Here is a 23315-nt window from a genome sequence, read left to right as displayed (position 1 = left end):
GATTTATTTAACATGGTATGTTTGCAATTCAGTTGAATGTTTGATGAATTTCATAATATGAGTATGTATTCAAATGATCTTGTTTTAAGATGATTGTACTAACACATATGTGTTTAGACAGTTGATATATACTTGAGTGTCAGTAGGTGATAGTTGTAGCATTATGTCTAATGACTATGAGTTGACTATGGATTATGACATGCTTTATAGTCTTGGTAAAGGTTGATTTCAAATTAGTAGATATGTTGCCTTGATCCTTGGAACATGTGTTGACATGTGTGATCAGTTGCAAGGAAACATGGTTGGTGCAACAAGGTAAGGTAATTGGTATAATTTTATGTTCACTTATGCATTGACAGTTATTTGTTTATGGCAGTATGATGCATGGTATTGCATGGCAAAAGAGGTTGTCATGAAATCTTAAAGAAGGCTTTTGTTGATATTTCATTTGGAAGCTTTAGAAACCCATGGGGATGGAGTCATGGTGTTTGTTTCCAGTCTTGTGCTTTTGGTCTTTTATGATTTGTTGAGCTTGATTTGCAGTTTTGTTTATGTCTGATGCAAGGCCTTGCCACTTTGTTGTGGTGTGGTGTTTTTATTGATTTTCATGGTCTTCTTCTTGTTTGTTTCTTGTGCTTGCCTTTTAAGTTTTGAGTCTTGGTAATTGGTTGGGAAACAGGAAAGTTAATGGAGCTTGAGAAGAGCTTAATGCAACCCAGTAGGTAATATGAGACTCAAATGAAGCTCAGTGCATGAGTAAAGTGTTATTGAAGGAGAGAATATGATAGCCAGTTGGATTGGTTTGGTCCATTGGGATAATGGATGGTGGCAGGACAGAAATGAGAAAGGTAAAGTAAATGGGCTTAAGGTAGCAAATGCCTTGGCTATCTTAGGAATTATTGTTCTCAATGTTGTGCATGTTTTGCATGAATAAAGGAAGTTCTCTTAACCTTGACCTTGAAATCTAGTTGTGATCATGATTGCTTTATGCTAATGTTTATATGCATATATGTATGTATGTACGTTGTTATCTAATAGGGTCATCAGGGATCACGATTGTTTTATGTTGATGTTTATATGTATACATGTATGTGTGTGTTGTTTACTGACAGGGTCATCAGGAATCATTCTTGTGGAGGAATTATTGTTTATGCATGTGAATGACATGAAGAGGTTCTTGGTTTATATTGATGAATCAAGTGGGAGAGTAGGCTTGACAAATCTACGAGGTCAGTGTCATGTGGTTATGAGTTGATATTATGTGATAAATTATGTATATGTTATGGACAAGCTATACCAATGGATACAACAGCAAAATGAAAGCAGTGTGGTATGCGACATGCTGGGGCAAGCATGGAGACCATACTAAAAGTAAGGTTTCTTGGTAGAGATAGTGTGGTTTTGGATGTGTGGCACTACTAATGTGTATATGTTGTATATGTTGTACATGTTGCATCTGTGATGTTGTGCACATGCAGTGTTCTGTATATATAGTGTGTGTACATGTTGTTTATGTAATGTTATATACAGGGTGGTACAAATAGTGTTGTGTGTATATTGCATATCCAATGCTGGGTATATATGATGATATGTACATGTTGGATATGTGGTGTTGTGTACATATCATATTGTGTACATGTTGGATATGTGGTGTTGTGTACATATCGTACTGTGCACATGTTGGATATGCGGTGTTGTGTGCATGTTGGATATACGGTGATGTGTACATATGATGCTATGTACATGTTGCATATGCAGTGCTATGTACATATGGTGTTGTTTGCCTGTTGTACATATGGTACTATGTACATATGGTGTTGTGTGCATGACTATAAATGTGGTGTTGTGTGTAGGTGTCGTTGTGTACATGTTGTACATGTGGTGTTGTGTGCAAGTGGTGCTATGTGCATGTCGTGCATGTGGTGTTGTGTACATGTGGTGTCATGTACATGTCGTGCATGTGGTGTTGTGTACATGTGGTATTGTGTACACATTGTACAGATGGTACGGTGTACATATGGCTCTGTGTGCACATTGTACAGGTGGTGTCGTGTACATGTGATGTTGTGCACATGTTGTGTAAGTGGTGTTGTGTACAGGTTGTACTGTATACATGTTGTATATATGGTATTGATGTACATGTGGTATTGTGTGCATGTCATACATGTTGTGTTGTAGGAATACGGTACTATGTATGTTAATTTTGTAGGTGTGGTGTCATGGCATGTGTATTCGTTGTGTTATAGTCAGTGTATGTATATGTATTGTGTTTTACATCGGGTGTAGGTGTATGTATTATGTGGTGGTGTACATCGGATGTGGGCATATGTATTGTGTTGTGTTGTACACTAGGTGTAGGTGTATGTGTTCTATGTCAGTTGTAGGTGCATTTATTGCATGGTGTTGTATGTCGTGTGTGGTTATATGTGTGTGATTTACACTATGTGTATGTGTACATGGTTGAAGAGAAGGAATTGGGTGTTTGTCGAGTGTGGCAACTGATCTGGAGTGCATACAAAATAAGGACAAAGGTAGAAGCTAAGGATTGATTAAAGGATAAGTATCAGTATTTTATTTCAGTTTTATTATGCATGTGATTTATGATTCTGGTCTATGATGATTACATGTGATCTATGATTATGGTTTATGATGGTTACATGTGATTTATGATTTTGATCTATGATGGTTGTGTTTTGAGCTAACCTAATGTGATATGTTTATACATGATGATTTGGTCAAAGATGCTAGTTTGACTTGTTGTGATAGGAAACGAACAGAATTGCAAATGTACCTTATTGACAAGCCACCAATGAGGTATGATTTGAAGTTATTTCAATTTATTTTGAATCTAATGGAAATTATGTGCTTGGTATAGGAAAGCATGAAATGCTTGGTTGGGTGGTCAAAACTGATGAAAAGCATTAGCAACAACAGCAAAAGGAATTGGAACAAGAAGCAGTATGTTGGTAAAGAATTCAAGAGCAGGGCCATTGTGGGACACTAGTACCCAATAGTGTCCATTGATTTCCATGAGCATGTTATCACCGGTATGATGGTTTTGAGGCAACTATATGACTTGCTTTCTTGACCTTTCTATGTGAGGAAACCTTGTTGAGTGATGGAATTCCCAGGATGGAGGTGCCAACAGAACTTGGAAGGTGTGCGACTACACAGAAGAGGGTGATTGGATCAGGCGAGGACTATGTAGCAGAGAAGGGAAGGTCTAGTGATGGATTTGGTTTGGTCATTTCATTGCCAAATGGAATTAGATGCACATTCAGAGTGTGCCTAGAACAATAAGCCAGTAATTGTTCATTGAGAGGACAAGTGGCATTAGATTGTAGCGTTGGACATTGGATGCAGATTTAACCTTGCAATGGATTCAGGTCTTCCTGGGAAGGAGTTGAATCTTGGTATTACTTTGAGGGTGGAGGTATGAGCCTCTGGATTCCCTTGTTGTTGATGCAAGCATCATATCCTTTATTTGTTGGTTGAGAAAATGTACATATGTGTATACGTGTATATTATTGTAAATATTGTATCGAGCTGGATTTATAAAACTCCATAGATTGTATGATTATTTGTTAGGTGAAACAATGTGTATGTGTGTATATGTGGTTATTATTGTAAAGATCGTAATGAGTTGTGTTATAAAGCTCTAGTAAATGGTATGATTGTCATGTTTCAGTAGTGATTATTGTAAATAGTACAATGAGTTGTGTTATAAAGCTCCATGGGCAGTATGTTTGGTTTTTTCAGCAGTCTTATTGGTTATAGGTGTCATTGAACACTAAGGGTGGTGTTCCCCCAAGGGGGATGGTTCTATAATAGCCCTCATTACAAATCCATGTAAAAAATATAAGACCAAGGTCATGGGACACATATTCCAAGCTAAATGGTGGGAAAAACATCCTAGTGGGTGTCACTTCAATTTATTATGGCTAAGGAAATTGTCATAGGCAATGGCAAAGGCATTGAAAAGGAAAAGCGACATTGATTGACATTTATTTATGAAAACAATGGAAATTAAGAGAAAAGGAAGGTGAAAGGTCACATGTTGCATGTGAGCAGGAAAATGAAGGAAAATAATGGAAAATTAAGAAAATAGAGACCTCATTAATAAAAAGGTTTTTGAGGATTAGTGGGCAGGCTTGGTTAGTGTAATATTTTTTCAATTTAGTTTTGGAGCTCTCATTTTATTCTCTCTCTCTCATACTCCTGGGGAGTGTGGAAAACTTGGATTTTTGGAGCAAGAATGAAAAGGAAGAGTAGGAAAGCGCAAGAGGACATCGGGATCAGTAACTACAATAGGTTCTTCTTGAAGATACTAAGTTGCATATATGTTTCCTCACTAGTTTTAGTATGCATGGCATATGCATGTGGTTTCTTGGTTATGATCTATTATCGACATGGAGGATAGCCTAGATTAATAGTGGATTTGTCTAGCCTTACCATTTCCAGGATATACATGGTGTTGTGGGTTCATTTCTTTTTGTTTCTGGTTGGTTCTCATGTTTCCTTTAGCTTGGGTTGCATTATTAGTTCCTGGATCCTTGGTTGGACAAATGCTCTGGAATCCCTGAAAAGGCTTGGGTTGAGTTACTAGTCCTGGAGCCTTGGTTGGACAAATGCTCTAGAGCCCTTTAACAGCTTGGGTTAAGTTATTAGTTATGGAGTCTTGGTTTGAAAAATGCTCTAGAGCCCTTGGTGGGTTGAGTTACTAGTCGTGGAGCCGTGGTTGGACAAATGCTCTGGAGCCTGGCAACAAATATGGGTTTAGTTACTAGTCCTGGAGCCTTGGTTGGACAAACGCTCTGGAGCTTGGCAGCAGTCGTGGGTTGAGTTACTAGTCTTGGAAGCCAGGTTGGAACAAATGATATGGAACCCTCGAAGGCTTGGGTAGAGACCAATCTGATGATGGTTTGTGATGTCCGACTGTATGGTGGTTTGGCCTCTGGAAGCCTTGGTTCAGTTTTGATGGATTGTTCCATGAGATCCCACATTCATGCTTGGAATATGACATGAGGGTGACTGTCTGAAAGAAATATTTGGTTCAGCCTAGTCTACGGTCGAGTGGTCCATGGAAGCCCCATACCTGTTCATCCTATGATATCATCAATAAGAGCTCTCTTTCTCCTTGGTATTAATGGGTATATACACTTATTATTATGTGGCTTATATGGTTGTTCTATGCTTAGCATATCTGATGTTTATATGCTGGTTATGAATGAGTTTTATGGAAGCCATGATGTTTGGCTCATATCATGTTTTTACTTGTAAATGAATGAACAATGTATCTATGGCCTAATAGATGAAATTGCAGCTAATGTGTTGAGGCATCAATGCTTGTTAGCAATTTTCAGATAAATATGAGACCCCTATGCTCAGTTCTATTGTTAAGGCCTGTAGTTTTCATATTTGTGAAATGTTTAACAAAATGATTGTCATGGCTAGTAGGGGTCCAGCCTAGTCCTTGTCGATGTTTTTGCAAATGTATCATTGTTATGTTGTGTAATTTCATTTCTAAAGGTTTCATTGAGTTCTGGGTAGTTACCTGGGCTTTGGGCCTGAAAAAGTGGCACAAATCCCAGAGTCATAGGAACAACATTAGGGAATAAATTCCCTGGAATCTCCCTTGCCCTTGTTGTGGGAGCATTTGGAGCCTCCCAGACGCACCCTTGTCCATATCAAGGGAGTGTCCAGGGATTTGATGCACTAAAAATTCAGTTGGTCTCAGGGGTTGGTTACCTAAGTGGTTGGGATGGCTCCTGGGAGTTCTATTGCTGATGTGGAAGGTTTATGTGATGTGTTCCACCGATTCCACTTCCTTAACTGACACATAGGGATTCGAATCATATCATAGTAACTTCGCGTCACATGTTTACCCTGATTGGTCAGTTACTTGGCTAGATGTGGGAGGACGGTGCTACAATATAATATAGTTTAGCATATAAAGACCAAGAGGTTAACTCATCTGTTTGTCATCAATGAGTGTCAATTTTTTGTAACAGACATTTAGATCAAATTTTCTATCACAACTTCATATTGAGTATCTTATTTTTGGTACTTTATTTTTATAGTTGAAAATAAAAAACATAACATATACTTCAGGTTCTAATTGGATTTTTTCTTCTATTTAATTTCTCCACATCACATTTTCTACTTATTTATATAAATGATGTGTTCATTTGATTCTCTCTTCCATTTAAGTTTCAAATATTTCCATTAAATAATAAATTACTCACCAATTTACAAATCATTTTAACTTTCCTGAAAAAAATACTTATTCTTCATTCCCGGGAAGAAAAATACATTGTCTTATTAAACAATGTTGAAGTTTAATCAATACAAAATCCATGATATTTTTTGGAAGACACATTTCTCCTTTTGAAATCTCATTTCATCATTAAAAATCTACTTTGAGAAAAGTAGGATCATTTCATCATTACAAGTGATTCATAACATCATACTTGGTTCCACCTCCTAATTCTGCATATTTTTTGGTTGTTCTTTGAATCAAATCTGCAAGGTTGTAATAGAAACAAGGTAAAGAGTAACATATATAGGATACAAAATGATTTTGTAACAACATGTTCGTCATTTTAATACATCGATAAACAAAAAATTGTTGATGTCATTATTGTTGTAACACAAAAAAAATCCTCCATTGAATTTGTTGGCAATGTATTTTGTTAGTTTTACTCATTTCACAGTTTAGAAGAACAATAATTAATTCATTAAATAAAAATGGAGCATTAATAACCAGTTATGTGTCTTCACAGACACAACTTGTTACAATATTGATTTGAATATGTAAATTCTTATTTTATAAATTTTGTTTCTGCCTCCAAACAAAAAAGGAGAAATGCCATGGCATCTACAGCTCCAACTGACTATAATTGTACTCCCCTTTGTCATTTCCTACAACAAGAATGACCAACACACACTTCAGCTTTAGACAAACACTTAGATTTCATTTGTGTAAAGTGAAAAAAAAAAATTACAAGGGATTCATAACATCATACTTGGTTCCACCTCCTAATTCTACAAATTTTCTAGTTGTTCTTTGAATCAAATCTGCAAGGTTGTAATAAAAACAAGGTAAAGAGTAACATATATAGTATAAAAAATCTAAATAAAGTAATGGGATATTTTTCATTAATCAATATAATTAATTAAAAAACACATCATCAGAATCATGTTAAGGAAAAAGAACTAGACCCCTAACCAGAGGCTTACTCTGTAAAATTTAATATAAACAAAGGAAACCCTTGGGTTGCCATCACCTAATGATTGGAGCTACCGATTGTTTATGAGCATTGTCGATGTGTTTAATATAAAAGTGTCCAATCCATGCGGTAACTTAAACATATGAAACATGCATATAAACGATCTTGTTCGGAATTCTAATGTCATTAGAACTGCTTTCTCCTACAACTTGAGGAACTCTGATGAATTCCATCAATTATCTATCCAACGCTAACTACTCAATCTATTATGTCGGATACCATAATAACATCCAATGCTAGTCGAACCTTTGCCCGTCAAAAATAAGGTGGAATTTTAGGGTTTCTCTGGCAAATTAAACCTGAGTCCAACGTAATAAATTTTTCTGAAGTGATCAAATGGATTGGTGGAATGTTTTTTATCCCATTTTCTCTACCAAAAGACTCACATTCCTTCTAGAAGAGTTCCCCTTGTCTTGGTATGGGATGTTAAAAGAATAAATGTTGTTAGTTCCTCAATTTAGAGGGATTGGGTGGTGATGATGTCGATAGAGGACATATGTCATTGTCGAACCATGGGACAGATGTCAGTCCAATGACAAAAGTGTAGACGAAGGTTGGCGTGACCGTTTTCAAGAAGAGATGCCTATCGACATAACTAGAAAATCAAATATGACTCAACATATACACATTAGGATCTTATATGCATCTAAGGAAACCTTGGGAAATAAGTCCTAACAATCCATTTTGCATACCAAACTCGATGCACCCACATAAGTCCATATAATTATTTCTTCCTCATCATGTTTTGACCTCATCATATTCCTTTGTTGGTGTTAATCATCATATCCAAGTGTCAGATATAAAATTATAGGCTAAATCCTTCTTGTAATATTCCATCATTCAATCACAATAGATATTTATTTTTCATCATTCTCCCATAATCTAAGACATTGCAATAAATAAATATATTATTCATTTTATTGATTTTTTTTTTACAGGGATCGGAAAACCCATTAAGCATGGTTGAAAAATGCACATTATGCATAGTATTTTCTTGTTATCCCAATCCAGAGCAAGCAATCATTACTTATGTGCTACGTAATATTGCGACGAACAAAGTCCTCCAAAGGAAAAGGAATGTACATAGAAGAACAACAAACAATGAAGCATATTACATTGCATTAATAGAAGGCTTAGGAATAACTAGGGAGTATGGATCCAATGGAATTATAGTCTTCACAAATTCTAAACTTGTGGGCAACCAGATGAAAGGTGTGTACCAAGTCAAAAAGGAGAGGTTAAAACAACTGCATGGAAAAGCAAAAAATATTGTTAGTCATTTTCAATCATTTAGCATAAGACATTGTGAAAATGTTAATAGGATGTCTAGTGATCTATTGTATGGGGCAATGCCAATTCAAGATTTGTGTGTGAAATATGAATTGGTGTCAAGAGCTCTCCATCAGAATTTATTGATGAACATTGTAAGATATCTTTGATATGTGTGTTTTTTAGTTATAAATGTAGTGTTTTTAATGACCATGTGTTTTTTTTCAATACTATACTAAGTGTACCCCCACTATGTAAGCACAACTTGGTGAACTTGTCATGCTTTAGAAAATTTTGTATTTAATTCTCAAAATGTGCACTTCAACATTTGTATTTTTAGTCTTGAGTTTATTTTAATGAAGAATTTACACCAAATAATTTTGAAGAAACCCTTGGATAGTTACATTAACTTTCTGAATTCTTGATCTTTTAAAATAGAAATTTTAAATATTTTTAAATGAAGGAGGTAACTTCAAGGGTTTATATGTGTGTGTGTGTGGGGGGGGGGGGGGGGGGGGGGGGGGGTGCGGGGCAGGGATCGAGGGCCTGGATCATGACATGAGTAGTTTCCACTTGATTCTTTGAGGCGTAAACATGATAGAGCATCAATTGAGTCGCATGCATCGACTAGAGAGCGACTTTCTATGCATGTTAATGAGATTGGTCATGGACCTAGGATATTATTAGATGAATCGAGGGAGGGCCATCATTCGTTACATCATGATTGTGGTATATATATGTTTATGTGCGAGTTTTTAAAAGATATTTGTATAATCATATGTACATACATATGTAATTGATTTTTTTCAATTTAGATTTATTAATTTACAACAAATTTCATATTTTTGAGGAGCATCTCTCATTAGGTCGAAGAGAGTATTAGATCAATCAATGGAGGGCCATCGTTCACATCATCGTGGTAGGGTGTATATATATATATATATATATATCTATATCTATATATATATATATATATATATATATATATATATATAGATATATATATATATATATATATATATATATATATATGTTTATGTGCATTTACTTAAATGATAAATAGGTAGAATCATATGTACATACATATATTGAATAGATTTTTGTCAATTTAACTTAATTAATTTATTATAATTTCTATTTTTTTTTAGAAGCATCTCTCACTATGTCATTGTGTGAGGGTGGTCAACATTCTCCCAATGGTCATTAATCTCAATCAGATCATCATGATCCTCATCATTTTGGTAAATTATAATTTTATCTATATATATATATATATATATATGTGTGTGTGTGTGTGTGTGTGTGTGTGTGTGTGTATATATATATACACTATGTTAAAACAAATTTGTACATGTAAATGAATTGTATGTACATATACATGTACATGTCTATCTTGCATGTGTATAAATACATTTGAACATGTTTTTATATTTATGTAATTATATTGAAGCAGGGGGTGAAAATGTCGAACAAAGTAAATGTAGGCGAAGCAGGGCAATCCAAGAAGAAGATAGTACACCAACTACCACCTATCCATCTGATATTCCTAATGATCTTCCTTGGGAAACAAATGCCCAACAATGTATGTTACAAAGGTGCATAGGTCATTGTTCAAAATTGAATAAAGATCTTCAGAGTTTGGAGCTCACTGTAGAGAGTCGACAAAGCTTAGAAATAGTTATGCACTCTCTAAGCTCATTTCTTGATACAAGAAAATTTGGCCAACAACTGATTACTTTATAGATATGATGAGGCGTAGAAAGGAAGCAGTGATGGGTCTCGATAAATGGGTCGAGGTAAGTAGAAGGGTTACAAAAGCACATGTGAAATCTATGTTTAATTTCAAAGAAGGGCCGAAAAGAAAGATGCTGAAGGTGCAATATTTCAAGCACCCTGAAATAGCCCACCATTTGTATGATAAGTTCCTTGCAGTGTATGGATGTTATGGAATGATGATGTTCCACATTATTTTGCAAAATTATTTTATGTAGAATTATTTTTTGGTATGAGACTTGATTATACTGATCTTCCATCTGAATTTTATGGTACTGGGAGAGGTTGAACATATGAACGTAAGGGTGCATTAAGGGATATTGAATTGCCTCACCCTCCACCACCTTTGGTACCTCAACCTCCACGTCTGGTAACTTTGTGGTTGAAGATGGATGCCACTTCTCAGATTGGTTAAGAAGAAAGGGATGCCATTATAGACAACATAAATACTACATTGACTTGAATTGATGCGAGTCTAAATCGACAAAGAGTACAAGTGCACATGCTAATTTTGTATATAAATCAGATGAGGAGATAAATAATATGAATATTGAAGAGGTTAAAGCATATGCAAAGGGTTTTTGAGATGGTTGGAAAAACCTAATTGGTCATGAGGAAGAGGGCATGGGATCGGTATGTGTTAATGTTTAGGGTGAATATTTTAATGTAATGTAATGTATGTGTTAATGTTGATTCACATACTTTTTGTAAACTTTTTCAGATATAATCTAACACGAATGTAACATATGTTCATCATTTGTAGTTAAGTCATTTGTTGAACAAAAAATTTAGACAATATCACGATCTCAGGTTCAAGTTCCAATCAAGATATGTTGAGATATGTTAGTTTTCTTTTAAGATTTCATGTTGATACTATTATTTTACTTTTATTATATTGATATTGTGAATACATATTTGTAAAAGAAATAATTACATATATAATTAAATGTTAATAAATTATGATTCCATTCAGTGTTCTCGACATAGTTCCACTCTCTTCTTCCCTATTAGGAGATGTGTCAAATATTCGCTTGTTAGAAGTATTGAATATTTCTTTTTTTTTGTTATAAATTGAAGCAAGTTTCATTCAAAAATGACATCTCTATCTTACAGTTTTAAAACTTCTGAATTTTAGGTTTATGGAGATAGTTTCCCTTCTCTAGGGACATTCGAAATGGAGTCAAATTTGGGGATAGGATCATCTACACAATTTGAAAAAGTTGTAACAATTTTTTTAATATTGCGAGTTTATGCATTTTCATGTGCAATTTTAAAATTTTAATATATACATGTGCATGTATTGTACAGGGCATCCATGAGGGCGCAATGCAGGGGGAACACCATGAGGTATTGCATGGAATTTGAAACCTTTTATAATTTTGTTTTGATGATTAAATTCTCATTTAATTTTAAAACATTAAAATTTAATTTTAAAGTACACAATCTTATGTATATATGCATATTACACATGTTGTGCAGGGCACCCATGATACTGATGAGAGCACGAGGATGTTGATAGATCATATATTTCAGCGAGATTCTCTTTGATGCAAATTTTTATTTGACAGTCTTTTTATTATATTTACTTTTATCATGATATAAATTTTGGACATATTTAAAATAAAACTCTTTATTATGAATTGATCTTTTTGATGCATATTTTTATTTGACAACTTTTTATTATATTTACTTTTATAACATTTTATATAAATTTTGGACATATTTTATATAGAACTCTTTATTATGAATTGATCATTAATATATTCTAATTTTGGAGTTTATGTACATTTTGCATGATGAGTCTTATAATGTTAGTAGAAGATAATTATTTGACAACTTTTTCTTATATTTACTTTTATAATGATATAAAATTTGGACATATTTTAAATAGAACTCTTATTATACATGATGCATGATGCATAATGCATAATGCATGGTTTGGTGGTTTGCTGCATGATGCATGATTTGATGCATTTTAAATAAAACTCTTTATCTTGCATGATGCATGGTTTGATGCTTAAAGGTTTTACATTTAAGATCATGAATATGAAGTAATGAAAGTAAACATGTATTTAGTTGGTACATTTTGCATGATGATTCTTATAATGTTAGTAGACATGATTCTTAGGTTTTGTTCAAAGTTGTTTTGTCAAGTTGTTTAATGAATAGTAGAATTGCAAATTACAAAACAAGGTACATTTTGCATTCATGAATGAATCATAATCTTGTATAAAAGAGCTACTATGGATGTGGGTTGATATTTAACTTTTAATATAAAGTTGTTCAAGGAAAACATACTATAAAATTGCATTATAAAACGTGGTACATTTTGCATGATGCATGGTTTGATGCTTAAAGGTTTTACATTTAAGTTCATGAATATGAAGCAATGCAAGTAAATTTTCATTTAGTTGGTACATTTTTCATTATGATTCTTATAATGTTAGTGTACATGATTCTCATGTTTTGTTCAAAGTTGTTTTGTCAAGCTGTTTAATGAATAGTAAAATTGCAAATTACAAAACATGGTACATTTTGCATTCATGAATCTTATCATGGTGTAGATGTCTAAAATGTTTAATCATAACTTAAAATTGCATGATAAAATATGATATACATTTTTCATTCGTAAATAGATCATCATCTTGTATAAAAGGGCTACTATGGATGTGGGTTGATACTTAACTTTAATATAAAGTTGTTCAAGGGAAACATACTATAAAATTGCATTATAAAACATGGTACATTGTGCATGATGCATGGTTTTATGTTTAAATTTTTTACATTTAAGGTCATGAATATGAAGCAATGGAATTAAATTTGCATTTATTTGGTACATTTTGCATCGTCATTCTTATAATGTTAGTATATGATTCTTAGGTTTTGTTCAAAGTTGTTTTGTCAAACTTTGTTTAATGAATAGTAAAACTGCAAATTACAAAACATGGTACATTTTTCATCTGAATGAATCTTATAATGGTGTAGATATCTAAAACAATCATATAACTATAGATCATTTTGCATTCATGAATAGATCTTTATATTGTATATAAGGACTACTATGGATGTGGGTTGATACTTTTAACTTTTAATATAAAGTTTCTACCCAAATTTTGATACTCTTTGTAATAGTTACAATTTCCCCATACCATCTTTTAAAGTGATGCATGTTTCAAATTAAATGATAAGTAGAATGCATGCCATTTTGGATTTCATTATTACCCACCAAAGTTATCTTGGATCAACCTTTGCTTGGTTGTTCTAGTTAACTTCCAACTCTTTGTTTGATGTAAGGTTTCAAGTTATAGTTTATGAGTTAAATCAACAATAAACACTATTTAAAACATGTAACATTTTGCATGATGCATAGTTTGATGCTTAAAGGTTTTACATATAACTTCATGAATATGAAACAATGTTTATAAATTTGCATTTAGTTCGTACATTTTACATGATGATTCTCATAATGTTAGTAAAAGATAATAAGGAATTGGGTTGATTCTTAGGTTTTGTGAAGTTGTTCAATATAAACATACTATAAAATTTCATTATAAAGCATACATTATAAATTGTACCTTCTTTATATTAAAGTCCACTTTCAGATCCTAAATTGCATTTTTCATGAAATTTGAGAAAGCTTAGAGATTGAGAATTAAAAATTGCAATGTTGAATCAACTAAAGTTGCATGAATCTTAAAAGTTGCATTAAAATATTTATGAAATTTCAAATATTAAATACTATGTGTGGGGCATGCATTTTTAGTTTTGATAGGTTTTGTATGCAGTGCATGTATAGGACAAACACAATAAAATGAATTCCTTTTTAACTTAACAACAAAGCCACCATATTAATGAAAACAATTTTGTAGTACTTAGTAAGTTAGCTAGAATTGACAACTTAAGAGTGCATAAAAAGAAAGCCTAACACTATACATGAACTCTTTCTCAAAGATGAATAAGGAGAAGATATTGTTGGACAACTCAATTAAAAAAATCATAACGGAATGTCATCCTTAATGATCCATCCTCAACGATCCGATCATGGTCAACTTTTGACATTCTCCATTTTTTAACTTTCCATTTTTTTCTTGATTGAACTTCCATCAACTTTATACATGTTGCACACAACAAGTGACTATGTTGACAACTTATGGCATCAGATTGATAGTATTTATAATAAACATGACTCTTGGCTTGATGAGTTTCTTGGAAAAAATATATGTTCAGTATAATAGACCTTCTTTCATAAATAAAATTGTTATCATCATAATATTCCAATAACTTCATCTTCCGTTCAGTGCATGATATCAAATAATACTTGATTTCTATGTTGTTAATGGGTGAAACTACAACAAAAACATCTCCTACATAATTAAAGAAGTGTAATTTTAGATCATAATTAACAAGAAATTAGTTATCAACATATACTTGATTTTATCATATATTTAGATCTATATTTTAACTATTATTTAGATATTTATACACAATTATTTTCAAAACATAAAACACACACACACACACACACACATATCCTTTGAAAGAAATTAAAATGTTACCTTCTCTAACAATATCAGAAATATCGGGCAGGAAGCGCTCTGCAAATAAGGTTTACAGCAGACCCCCGACGCCATCGAGTTTCGGATAAGCTCTGCAGACTGCAAAGGTCAGGCATCTGCGACTGACACAGTACCTCAGGAAACCCTTGGCGCACATGGACCCTCCCCGGGGGGGCCTCAAAGCCCTCCCCTCTGACAGAAACGACGCCGTCAAGAACATCGGATACCCTAATTTTTGGATCAATCCGCGCAGGCCAGGAAACGATACAGCAGCAGAATAAATTGAAAGAAACTACAATACCGACTGACAAGATTGGAGCAGCACCAGAAGGAAAAGATCAGACAGAGGAACAATCCAAGGTCACCTCAAAAACCTGCAAGCCAATAGCAGAGGAAAGACCCAAGATAGAACTGCCAAGTCAGAAAATCAATGAGAGAATACAGTACATGACAGATCATGCACTCATAGGAAAGTTTATAGGAATGTGGCCAACAGAAAAAGCGCTGCATGGATGGATCTCAGCAAAATGGAAACCCAAAGGCGACATTACCTTACAGTTAGGACCGAAGGGTTTTTTTACAGTCATATTCTTCTGCCTAGAAGACAAGTTCAGAATCTTAGATCAAGGCCCATACTTCTTCAACTCAGCAGGCTTGTACTTGAGAGAATGGATAGCAAGATTCAATCCGGACAAGGAAGACCTCACCTGGGCCCCTGTTTGGATCAGAATGTATTCTCTTCCGGGGGAATATTGGGATGAAGGAATACTCAAGGACATAGGAAATGGGCTGGGGGAATATATAAAAGCAGCAGAAGAAACAAAGTTGAGAAGATACACTTCATATGCACGCATCTGTGTCTTCATGCGACTAGACAAAGCGCTTCCGGACTCGGTAAGTCTCTCCCATGACGACTATGAATGGATTCAACCTCTAGATTATGAACATGTTCCGTTTCGATGCCGTAAATGCCATGCTCTGGGACATTTATTTAGGGATTGCCCGCAAAATAACAAAACACCTACTTCTGATCCCTCTGATTCCACAGCCCATGAGGGCTTTACCAAAGTTCAAAACCGGAAAAGAGCCCACAAAAAACCTGCTCCAGGCAGGAAGCTTCAGCAAGATCCTGCATCTTTTCCCTCCACAAGCAATAGTTTTAAGATTCTGACTCAAATCCCAGAAGATCCACCCTTAAGCTCTAAGCCAAATTCATCTCCGCTCTCCAAGTCAGATCTGAACATCCCCTCCAGCTCTGCCCCTGTATCAACCATCTCCATTGACAAAAATGCTTCACCCATGGATACCCAAACTGATAATACAGGGAAAACAAACGACATGGAAGTTGATAGATCTGTGAAACATCTTATCATCTACGAAGAAAAAGATGATAAAAGAAGTCAACCGCAAATAATGGAGGAAGAACCTGAAAACTTTGACATGGAAGGATTGGACTTACTTGAACTCGAGCAGGCCTGCAAGAAAAAAAACTATGATCAAATCCCAGAGATGCAGCTCAATAAATTGGAAGTAGTTCTCTCGAAGGTATATCAGCAGAAGCAACTAGGAATCCAACCAAGCAGTTCATGGGATGGTAGCCTTCCCCCAAAAGACTTCAAAAAGAGGGGAAGAAGAACGGAATTACAGAGAACCATTGAAGTGGGGAAAATCCTGGTGGATTCAGGAAGGTATGCAAAATTGACGAAGTACTACAAATCTTCCCTCAATAGTGAACAATGAAGCTAACTTCATGGAATTTACGAGGGCTCAATAGCCCAGGGAAACTCAGATCTCTAAAAAACATGATAAAATTGGAGAAACCGCAAATGTGTTTTCTTCAGGAAACTAAATGCAATAGCAGTACGCTAGGAAGCATCCTCTCCAGAGCTTGGCCAGGTTGCCAATCAGTAGCAGTGGACGCAGAAGGAGCATCAGGGGGACTAGCTATAGTGTGGAACCCAAAACTGATCCTTCTCCATGACTTTCATGCCTCCCACAATATCATTCAAGCTACATTTCACATCATAGGAACCAACATTCATGGCAACCTAACTAATGTTTACTTTCCTCAGGAAGCTGGAAACAAAATAGCCCTCCTCAACACAATCGAGGCACTAAGCTTAAGCAGAACGCACCCTCTATGGATCATAGGCGGGGATTTCAATATGATCACCAAGCTCGAGGAAAAACGAGGAGGAAGAGTAAGGCTGGATCAGGAGAATGTCCACTTTAAAGATTTTATACAAAACAACTCTCTTATAGACTTACAATTCTGCAATGGCATACACACATGGAGCAACCGCAGAGCAGGAAAATATCAGATCGCCTCAAAGCTAGACAGATTTTTAATCACAGACAATTCGGTTCATCTAGGAGGGGATATAGCAACTGCCATCTTACCCTACTCAGGATCTGACCATTGGCCCATCTCACTCCAATGGCAGAGGCCCGGTAACTCAATCAAGCGACCCTTTCGCTTTGAAGAATGTTGGCTTCAACACCATGCATTCAAGGACTTCGTCAAATTAAAATGGAGTACTTTCTACCCACCGGAAGGATCCAAAATGTATCAGTTTCAACAGAAACTCAAATACCTAAAAGCCCAAATTAAGAAATGGAATCATGAAACATTTGGAAATATTTTCAAGGAGCAGCAAAATCTGAACAGGGAAATGGAAGAACTGCAGCAACAAATTATCACCAAGGGACATACTATATGGACCTTAGAACAGGAGCAGCGTATAAATACACAATTGGAAGAAAGGAGAAAGCAAGAGGAAATACTTTGGAGGCAAAAGTCCAGAATAAGATGGTTAAAAGAGGGGGAAAGGAATACCAAATTCTTCCATAGAACCACTGTCCAAAGACGAATGCACAATAACATATCATTCATACAGAATCAGGAAGGGGCAAGATTGGAAAAGCATGAAGAAATAGAGGAGGAATTTCTTCAACACTTCAAACAAGTGCACAAAGAGCCTGAGACAAATAGGAATCCAGCCATTGATAAGATAATTAAAAAAATCCCAAAAATCATTACAGAGGAGCATAATGAGATCCTCCTACGTCCTATTCTCCCTCAGGAAGTGGATGCAGCAATGCACCAGCTCAAAGCAGGCAAAGCACCAGGACCTGATGGTTTTTCAACCACCTTCTATCATCAGTTCTGGGAAATCTTAAAAGAGGAAGTCTGGCAAGTTGTAGAGGAATCCAGAGCTCTTCACTGGCTCTTACCCTCTCTCAACGCAACCTTCATTGCACTCATCCCAAAGGAGGAGAACGCTAACACACCGAACAAGTTCCGCCCTATAGCACTGTGCAACGTCCTCTACAAGGTTATTTCAAAAGTAATAGCAAATAGACTAAAGCCTCTTCTGCCTTTGTTGATATCACCGGAACAGTCTGGATACGTGGAAGGGAGGCAGATCCTCGATGGAATCATCCTTACGCATGAAGTCATTCACTCCCTAAAGCATCACAAACAGGCAGGTATGATTCTAAAGCTTGATCTCTCAAAAGCATTTGATAAAATAAGTTGGACCTACATGAAAAAGATGTTAAATGCTTATGGCTTCTCGCCCATGTGGGTGAGATGGATAATGAGTCTTATATCATCCACTTTCTTCTCCATACTTGTGAATGGCATTCCCTCTAAACCTTTCAGTCCTTCTAGAGGAATCTGACAGGGCGATCCTCTTTCCCCCTTCCTGTTCGTTCTAATGGCTGAAGGATTAGGTAGACATATCAAATCTGCGCAAGTTTCCCATCAGCTTAAAGGGATTTCCATTCATGGCACCCCAGCCATTACTCATCAACAGTTTGTTGATGACAACATGCTCTTTGGCTACCCTTCAGTTCAGGAAGCCTCCCTCTTCAAATCCATTCTCAATGACTTCTCTGCAGCCTCGGGCACATGTGTTAATAATGCCAAATCCCAAATCTACTTCTTTCATACCTCTCCTGTAGTGCAGAGAGCTATAGCCCGCATTCTGGACTTCCCCATTGACTCCCTTCCCTCCAAATATCTAGGAGCCCCCCTCATTGACTCAGCCATTAAACATTCCTCATGGCGCACCTTAATTGAGAAGCTGGATTCTCGTCTCAATCTCTGGACGCATCGAACCCTAAACATTGCTAGCAGGGTGGTGCTCATAAAGGCTGTGCTCCAGGCTATGCCGCTCTACCTGTTTTCAATACTAGCAGCGCCCAAATGGGTTTTAAAAAGAATAAAGGATCTTCAAAGGAACTTCCTATGGGGCAGCACTGCCACTAACAGAAAATGGGCCCTGGTAAACTGGACAACTGTATGCATGCCCAAAGAAAAGGGAGGCATTGGACTACGAGACCCCAATCAAAGCAATGCGATAATGTGTGCCAAACTATGGTGGCAGTGGCTCACCAACACAGACAAACCATGGGCCACCATTTGGACAGCCAAATATGCAAACAATAGACCACAAAAGGAGCTAATCAGGTTTATACCTAATGCAAAAGGCTCACTCATATGGAATGCGGCCAAGCAGCATCACAGGTTAATACAACAACACAGTTTCTGGGAAGTAAGAGATGGCGAATCTGCACGATTCTGGATGGATGCCTGGAACCAAATGCCGAAGCTTAGCAGCATCCTAGATCCTTTACCATCATGCATAGGGGAGGAGCAGCAGAGGCAAACTATCAGACACTACTGGACCCAGGAGAAGGAGCAAGGATATAGGCAATGGATACCAAATGACAGGTTACCAAGGAACATGGATAGCTCCTTCAAGGAAAGACTGGAATGTGAACTCCAAAACCGACGCATACGGCATTCAGAAGGCAAAGACATCCTACGATGGGGATATACGCCAAAAGGCACCTTCACAACCTCAGAAGTCTATAAATTAATCAACTCCAACCAGTCTCCCATCGATCTAATCTGGGGAAAAATATGGGACGCAGGTATCTGGCCTAAGGTATCAACATTTCTATGGCTAGTAGGGCATCAGAGAATTCTAACTTGGGACAAGCTAAGGAGAAGAAATTATCATGGCCCCTCAATGTGTGTCAACTGCAAAACCCAGGAGGAAACATTGCAGCACTTGTTCTACACTTGCGCAATGGCCAATCAGTTGTGGGAAAAAATCAGTTTCAGATGTCAGAGAAGATGCAGAGTAGCGGAGAATATCATCAATACCCTGCGTCAATGGCAAAAGAAACCATACAAGAGTGAAATTCTCAATTATTTATGGAAAATAATCCCAGGACAGCTCGTTTGGGGAATATGGAAAGAAAGGAACAAGCGCATTTTCAAAGACCAGAGTTCTTCGTTAGAACAAATATGGAACAGACTATGCATAAACCTCAAAGAATCTCTGCTAACTCACACCTGGAATCAGGAGGACCTCCCCTCAAACGACAGGGAGAGAACTATTATGGAAAATTGGAATATACAACTCCCTAATGCCTCTCTAAACAATGCTCCCTCAAGAACCAACAATACAAAAAAAGATTCCTGGAATGCACCTCTAAAGCCCTCTATCAAGCTCAACTTTGACGGAGCCTCCAAGGGCAACCCTGGAAAAGCAGGATATGGTGGAATATTCAGAAATTATGCAGGGAAGCCTCAACTGATCTACTTTGGGAACATTGGATGGGATACCAATAACTCTGCGGAAATGGAGGGCCTATGGCAAGGCCTCCAATTAGCCAGAACACACAATTACCTTCCCCTGGAAGTAGAAGGAGATTCTTTGCTTCTCATCAATATGGTTCAACAACTCCTTAATGGATCACATGCCAGCAAGATTACAACGAGCTGGAGACTGGCAGCCAGATTAGAAGCAATTGAACTTGAGCTTCTTAACAACAGAGCAATAATATTCAGTCATGTCAAGAGGGATGGCAACAAAGTAGCCGATCTCCTAGCTAATGTGGGGGTCGACAGCAACCAAGCCTTACTCACAGGACCAACAAACATAATTCTGAATAATGACAAATTACAGGAATGCAACCAGATGGTGCAGGAAGAAGCTACACCCCCGGATGCGGGTGCTCTGCATGACATTTAAGGCGATGGGATGGTGGACGGTGAAGTGGGAGCGGCACATGTCCAGCATGCGCGACGGACGGTTCTCCAGGTGGGAAGATGGGACTTCAAGCATGGCAGGCGTTATGGTTGAAAGGGTTATCAGTCACAGCATTTATCAGAGGGTTGGCTCCGCACGCATTGAGGATAATCCGTCTGCAACTGCTCTGATGGCGAAGTTAATGGCGGGGGCGGACCGAGGGAGAGGCGCTCGTTTATATAGGTGCTCAGGCTGTAGCGAACTGCTACTATGCCTCCTGATGTTCAGAATCATTCTGGGTATCGGTTCTGCTGAGGCTTTTGGAGGGTCTGGCTCTGAATGTTGTAATCGAATTGGGTCCGAGGAGAAGGAATCCTTTGCTGCTGAAGGAGGCTGCTGTGGAGGGGACCGTAGAGTGATTCCAGCTGATATCCCGGATGGTAGCGGAACTCCAGAGGATGCAGGTAATTCTCTTAAGGTAAATTGGGGTTTACAGCCTGCGTTGGTCTTATTTCATCTTGCTGTGTATAATCTTGGGCTAGCTATGACTAGACCCCGCCAGCGTCTGTTAAGCCGGAGAGGCTCCGGCAGGGGTAACCCATCACGCCCCTCTGCTGGGCAGGGCTCCAAGGAGCAGGCTCCAGACCCTCTGAGACCTGAAAATGTCATTAAACCGGGTCAATTTCTAAATCCTAGCTCTCCTGGGTCTACTGGTTCGCCGTCCTTCGGCTCTGCTACTTTCACTTTTAATTGCACTCTCAGTCGCCCCCGAATCACTGCTCATGTCTCAGTTCTTTTCCTGGAAGAAACTCAAGATGAAGGCGAGCCCAGTTGCATTTTGTCTCACTCTACTGAACCCCCTGTTGCAATGCACCATGGGATTTCAAAGCCTGCCAGCGCTCAGGCTCAGATGGAAGGGATGGAAGGTACGGAAGGTGATGACGGAGGCTGCAGGATCGTTGAAGAGCTCCCTGAGGATGAAGGAGGCTGCAGGATTGTTGAAGAACCCCCATGATGCTCAACCCAATTCTCAATTCCTCTTCAGTTTTGGCTCTGTCGGTCAGCTTATTTGTATTTGTTCATGTGTAGGATCTACTGTAATGTTCCATGTCTCAGTGGTTTGTTCATGTACCAGTGTTATGTTCATGTGTCATGTGTCGATACAATGGTCAGGCTCCAAATATTTCCTACTGATTCCCCTGCGCGGGATATCCATTTCCAGTTTTACAGTTTTGGACTAGACTGTCATTTGGCCTTTCTCTCAGGCACGAAGCTCATCAGGACTCAATCGATGTAACAGTAATCTCTTTTTTGTAAATAATAGTTTAATTTTACTTAGCAAAAAAAAACAATATCAGAAATACCTTCAGATGACATTATATTTTCCTTTGATTCCATCTCTTCAAAGCTTGCAAGTGACATTTTCCCCTTTGTATTAAGTTTTGTATGTTGCCAAGCTTTTACATACATATTGTTTTCACAAACATAATTGAATTGTGTGTCCTCTATGCAAACATGACAAAAGATTCTTTTGTTCTATCAAATGCAAACGCATTTCAGTACTCCTTTGTTTTAATTGAATGCAATTTTTGAGTCCCTTTTACTGTTTCAACTTCATATGTAATCAATCTATCTACATATTGGACTCTAGTATGCCAAAAAAACTATAGTAAATTCAAACAAGAATTTAAATATGTTATTTAAAATACAATTTATATATCAAAGATAATCATCGATCAATTATATAATTTATAAATGTTTAAAATTAGAAAATTAATAAAAAATATCACATATTAAAAATATATAATTGAGTTAATGTATATGTACATACCTACATACCTCCCATGATGGGTTAGTCTCATGGCTTAGTGCAGCAATGCACCGTTGAACAACTTGTTAAATTGAGACAAGTTGGTTTGCAGAGTGGTCCATTTGATATCTTCGAAGTGCTCATTTTATACATGCCCCTGCACCATCATGTTCTCATTTGCCATGACCAATCTCAAAGAAATTGCAACAATGTTTAATGTTGGTTTTCATATGGATACGACACAACCAAATTAATGATCATGAAGATTTGAATTGACCTACGCATCCATCTCACCATATCCAATGTTCTTTGAATTTTATTCCACGACCTTTGAATGAGTCATAAATCTTATCAAAGAAATGTTGTACAAAATGTGTATCATGTGTACGATCATCGCTGATATAAAAATGATATTTTTTAATGACATGTCGATTCTAACTGGTGCTTTCTATATGATCAACATTTTGTTCAGCATGCCTATATAGAACATGGACAAGCATAGAGACTTGGTCAGAATGATAATATTCACTCTATATTTCATTTTGTGCAACAAATGTGTAATTTTCTACGA

The 23315-nt window shown here is 36.8% G+C and overlaps 1 protein-coding gene across 1 annotated transcript; it reads left to right on the top strand.

Moving 5' to 3' along the window:
- The first annotated feature begins 16689 nt into the window (after positions 1-16689).
- Positions 16690-20937, top strand: LOC149145244 (uncharacterized). The gene is made up of 2 exons (XM_089452382.1): positions 16690-18376; positions 18617-20937. Exons 1-2 carry the CDS (start codon positions 16690-16692, stop codon positions 20935-20937), a joined length of 4008 nt encoding a protein of 1335 aa, XP_089308508.1.
- Positions 20938-23315: the final 2378 nt, after the last annotated feature.

The sequence above is a fragment of the Pinus tabuliformis genome, chromosome X (assembly GCF_031772625.1).
Source record: "Pinus tabuliformis cultivar Carrire ecotype Pingquan chromosome X, CPIR1, whole genome shotgun sequence".
NCBI lineage: Eukaryota > Viridiplantae > Streptophyta > Pinopsida > Pinales > Pinaceae > Pinus > Pinus tabuliformis.
The sequence above is the reverse complement of the archived record's forward strand: the minus strand, read 5'-3'. Positions and strand labels throughout refer to the sequence as shown.

Coding starts and splice junctions, on each gene's coding strand:
- LOC149145244 (XM_089452382.1), top strand. CDS start 16,690: ATGATAAAATTGGAGAAACCGCAAATGTGTTTTCTTCAGGAAACTAAA. Junction 18,377..18,616: donor AAAGCATCACAAACAGGCAG/GTATGATTCTAA, acceptor TAATGGCTGAAG/GATTAGGTAGACATATCAAA.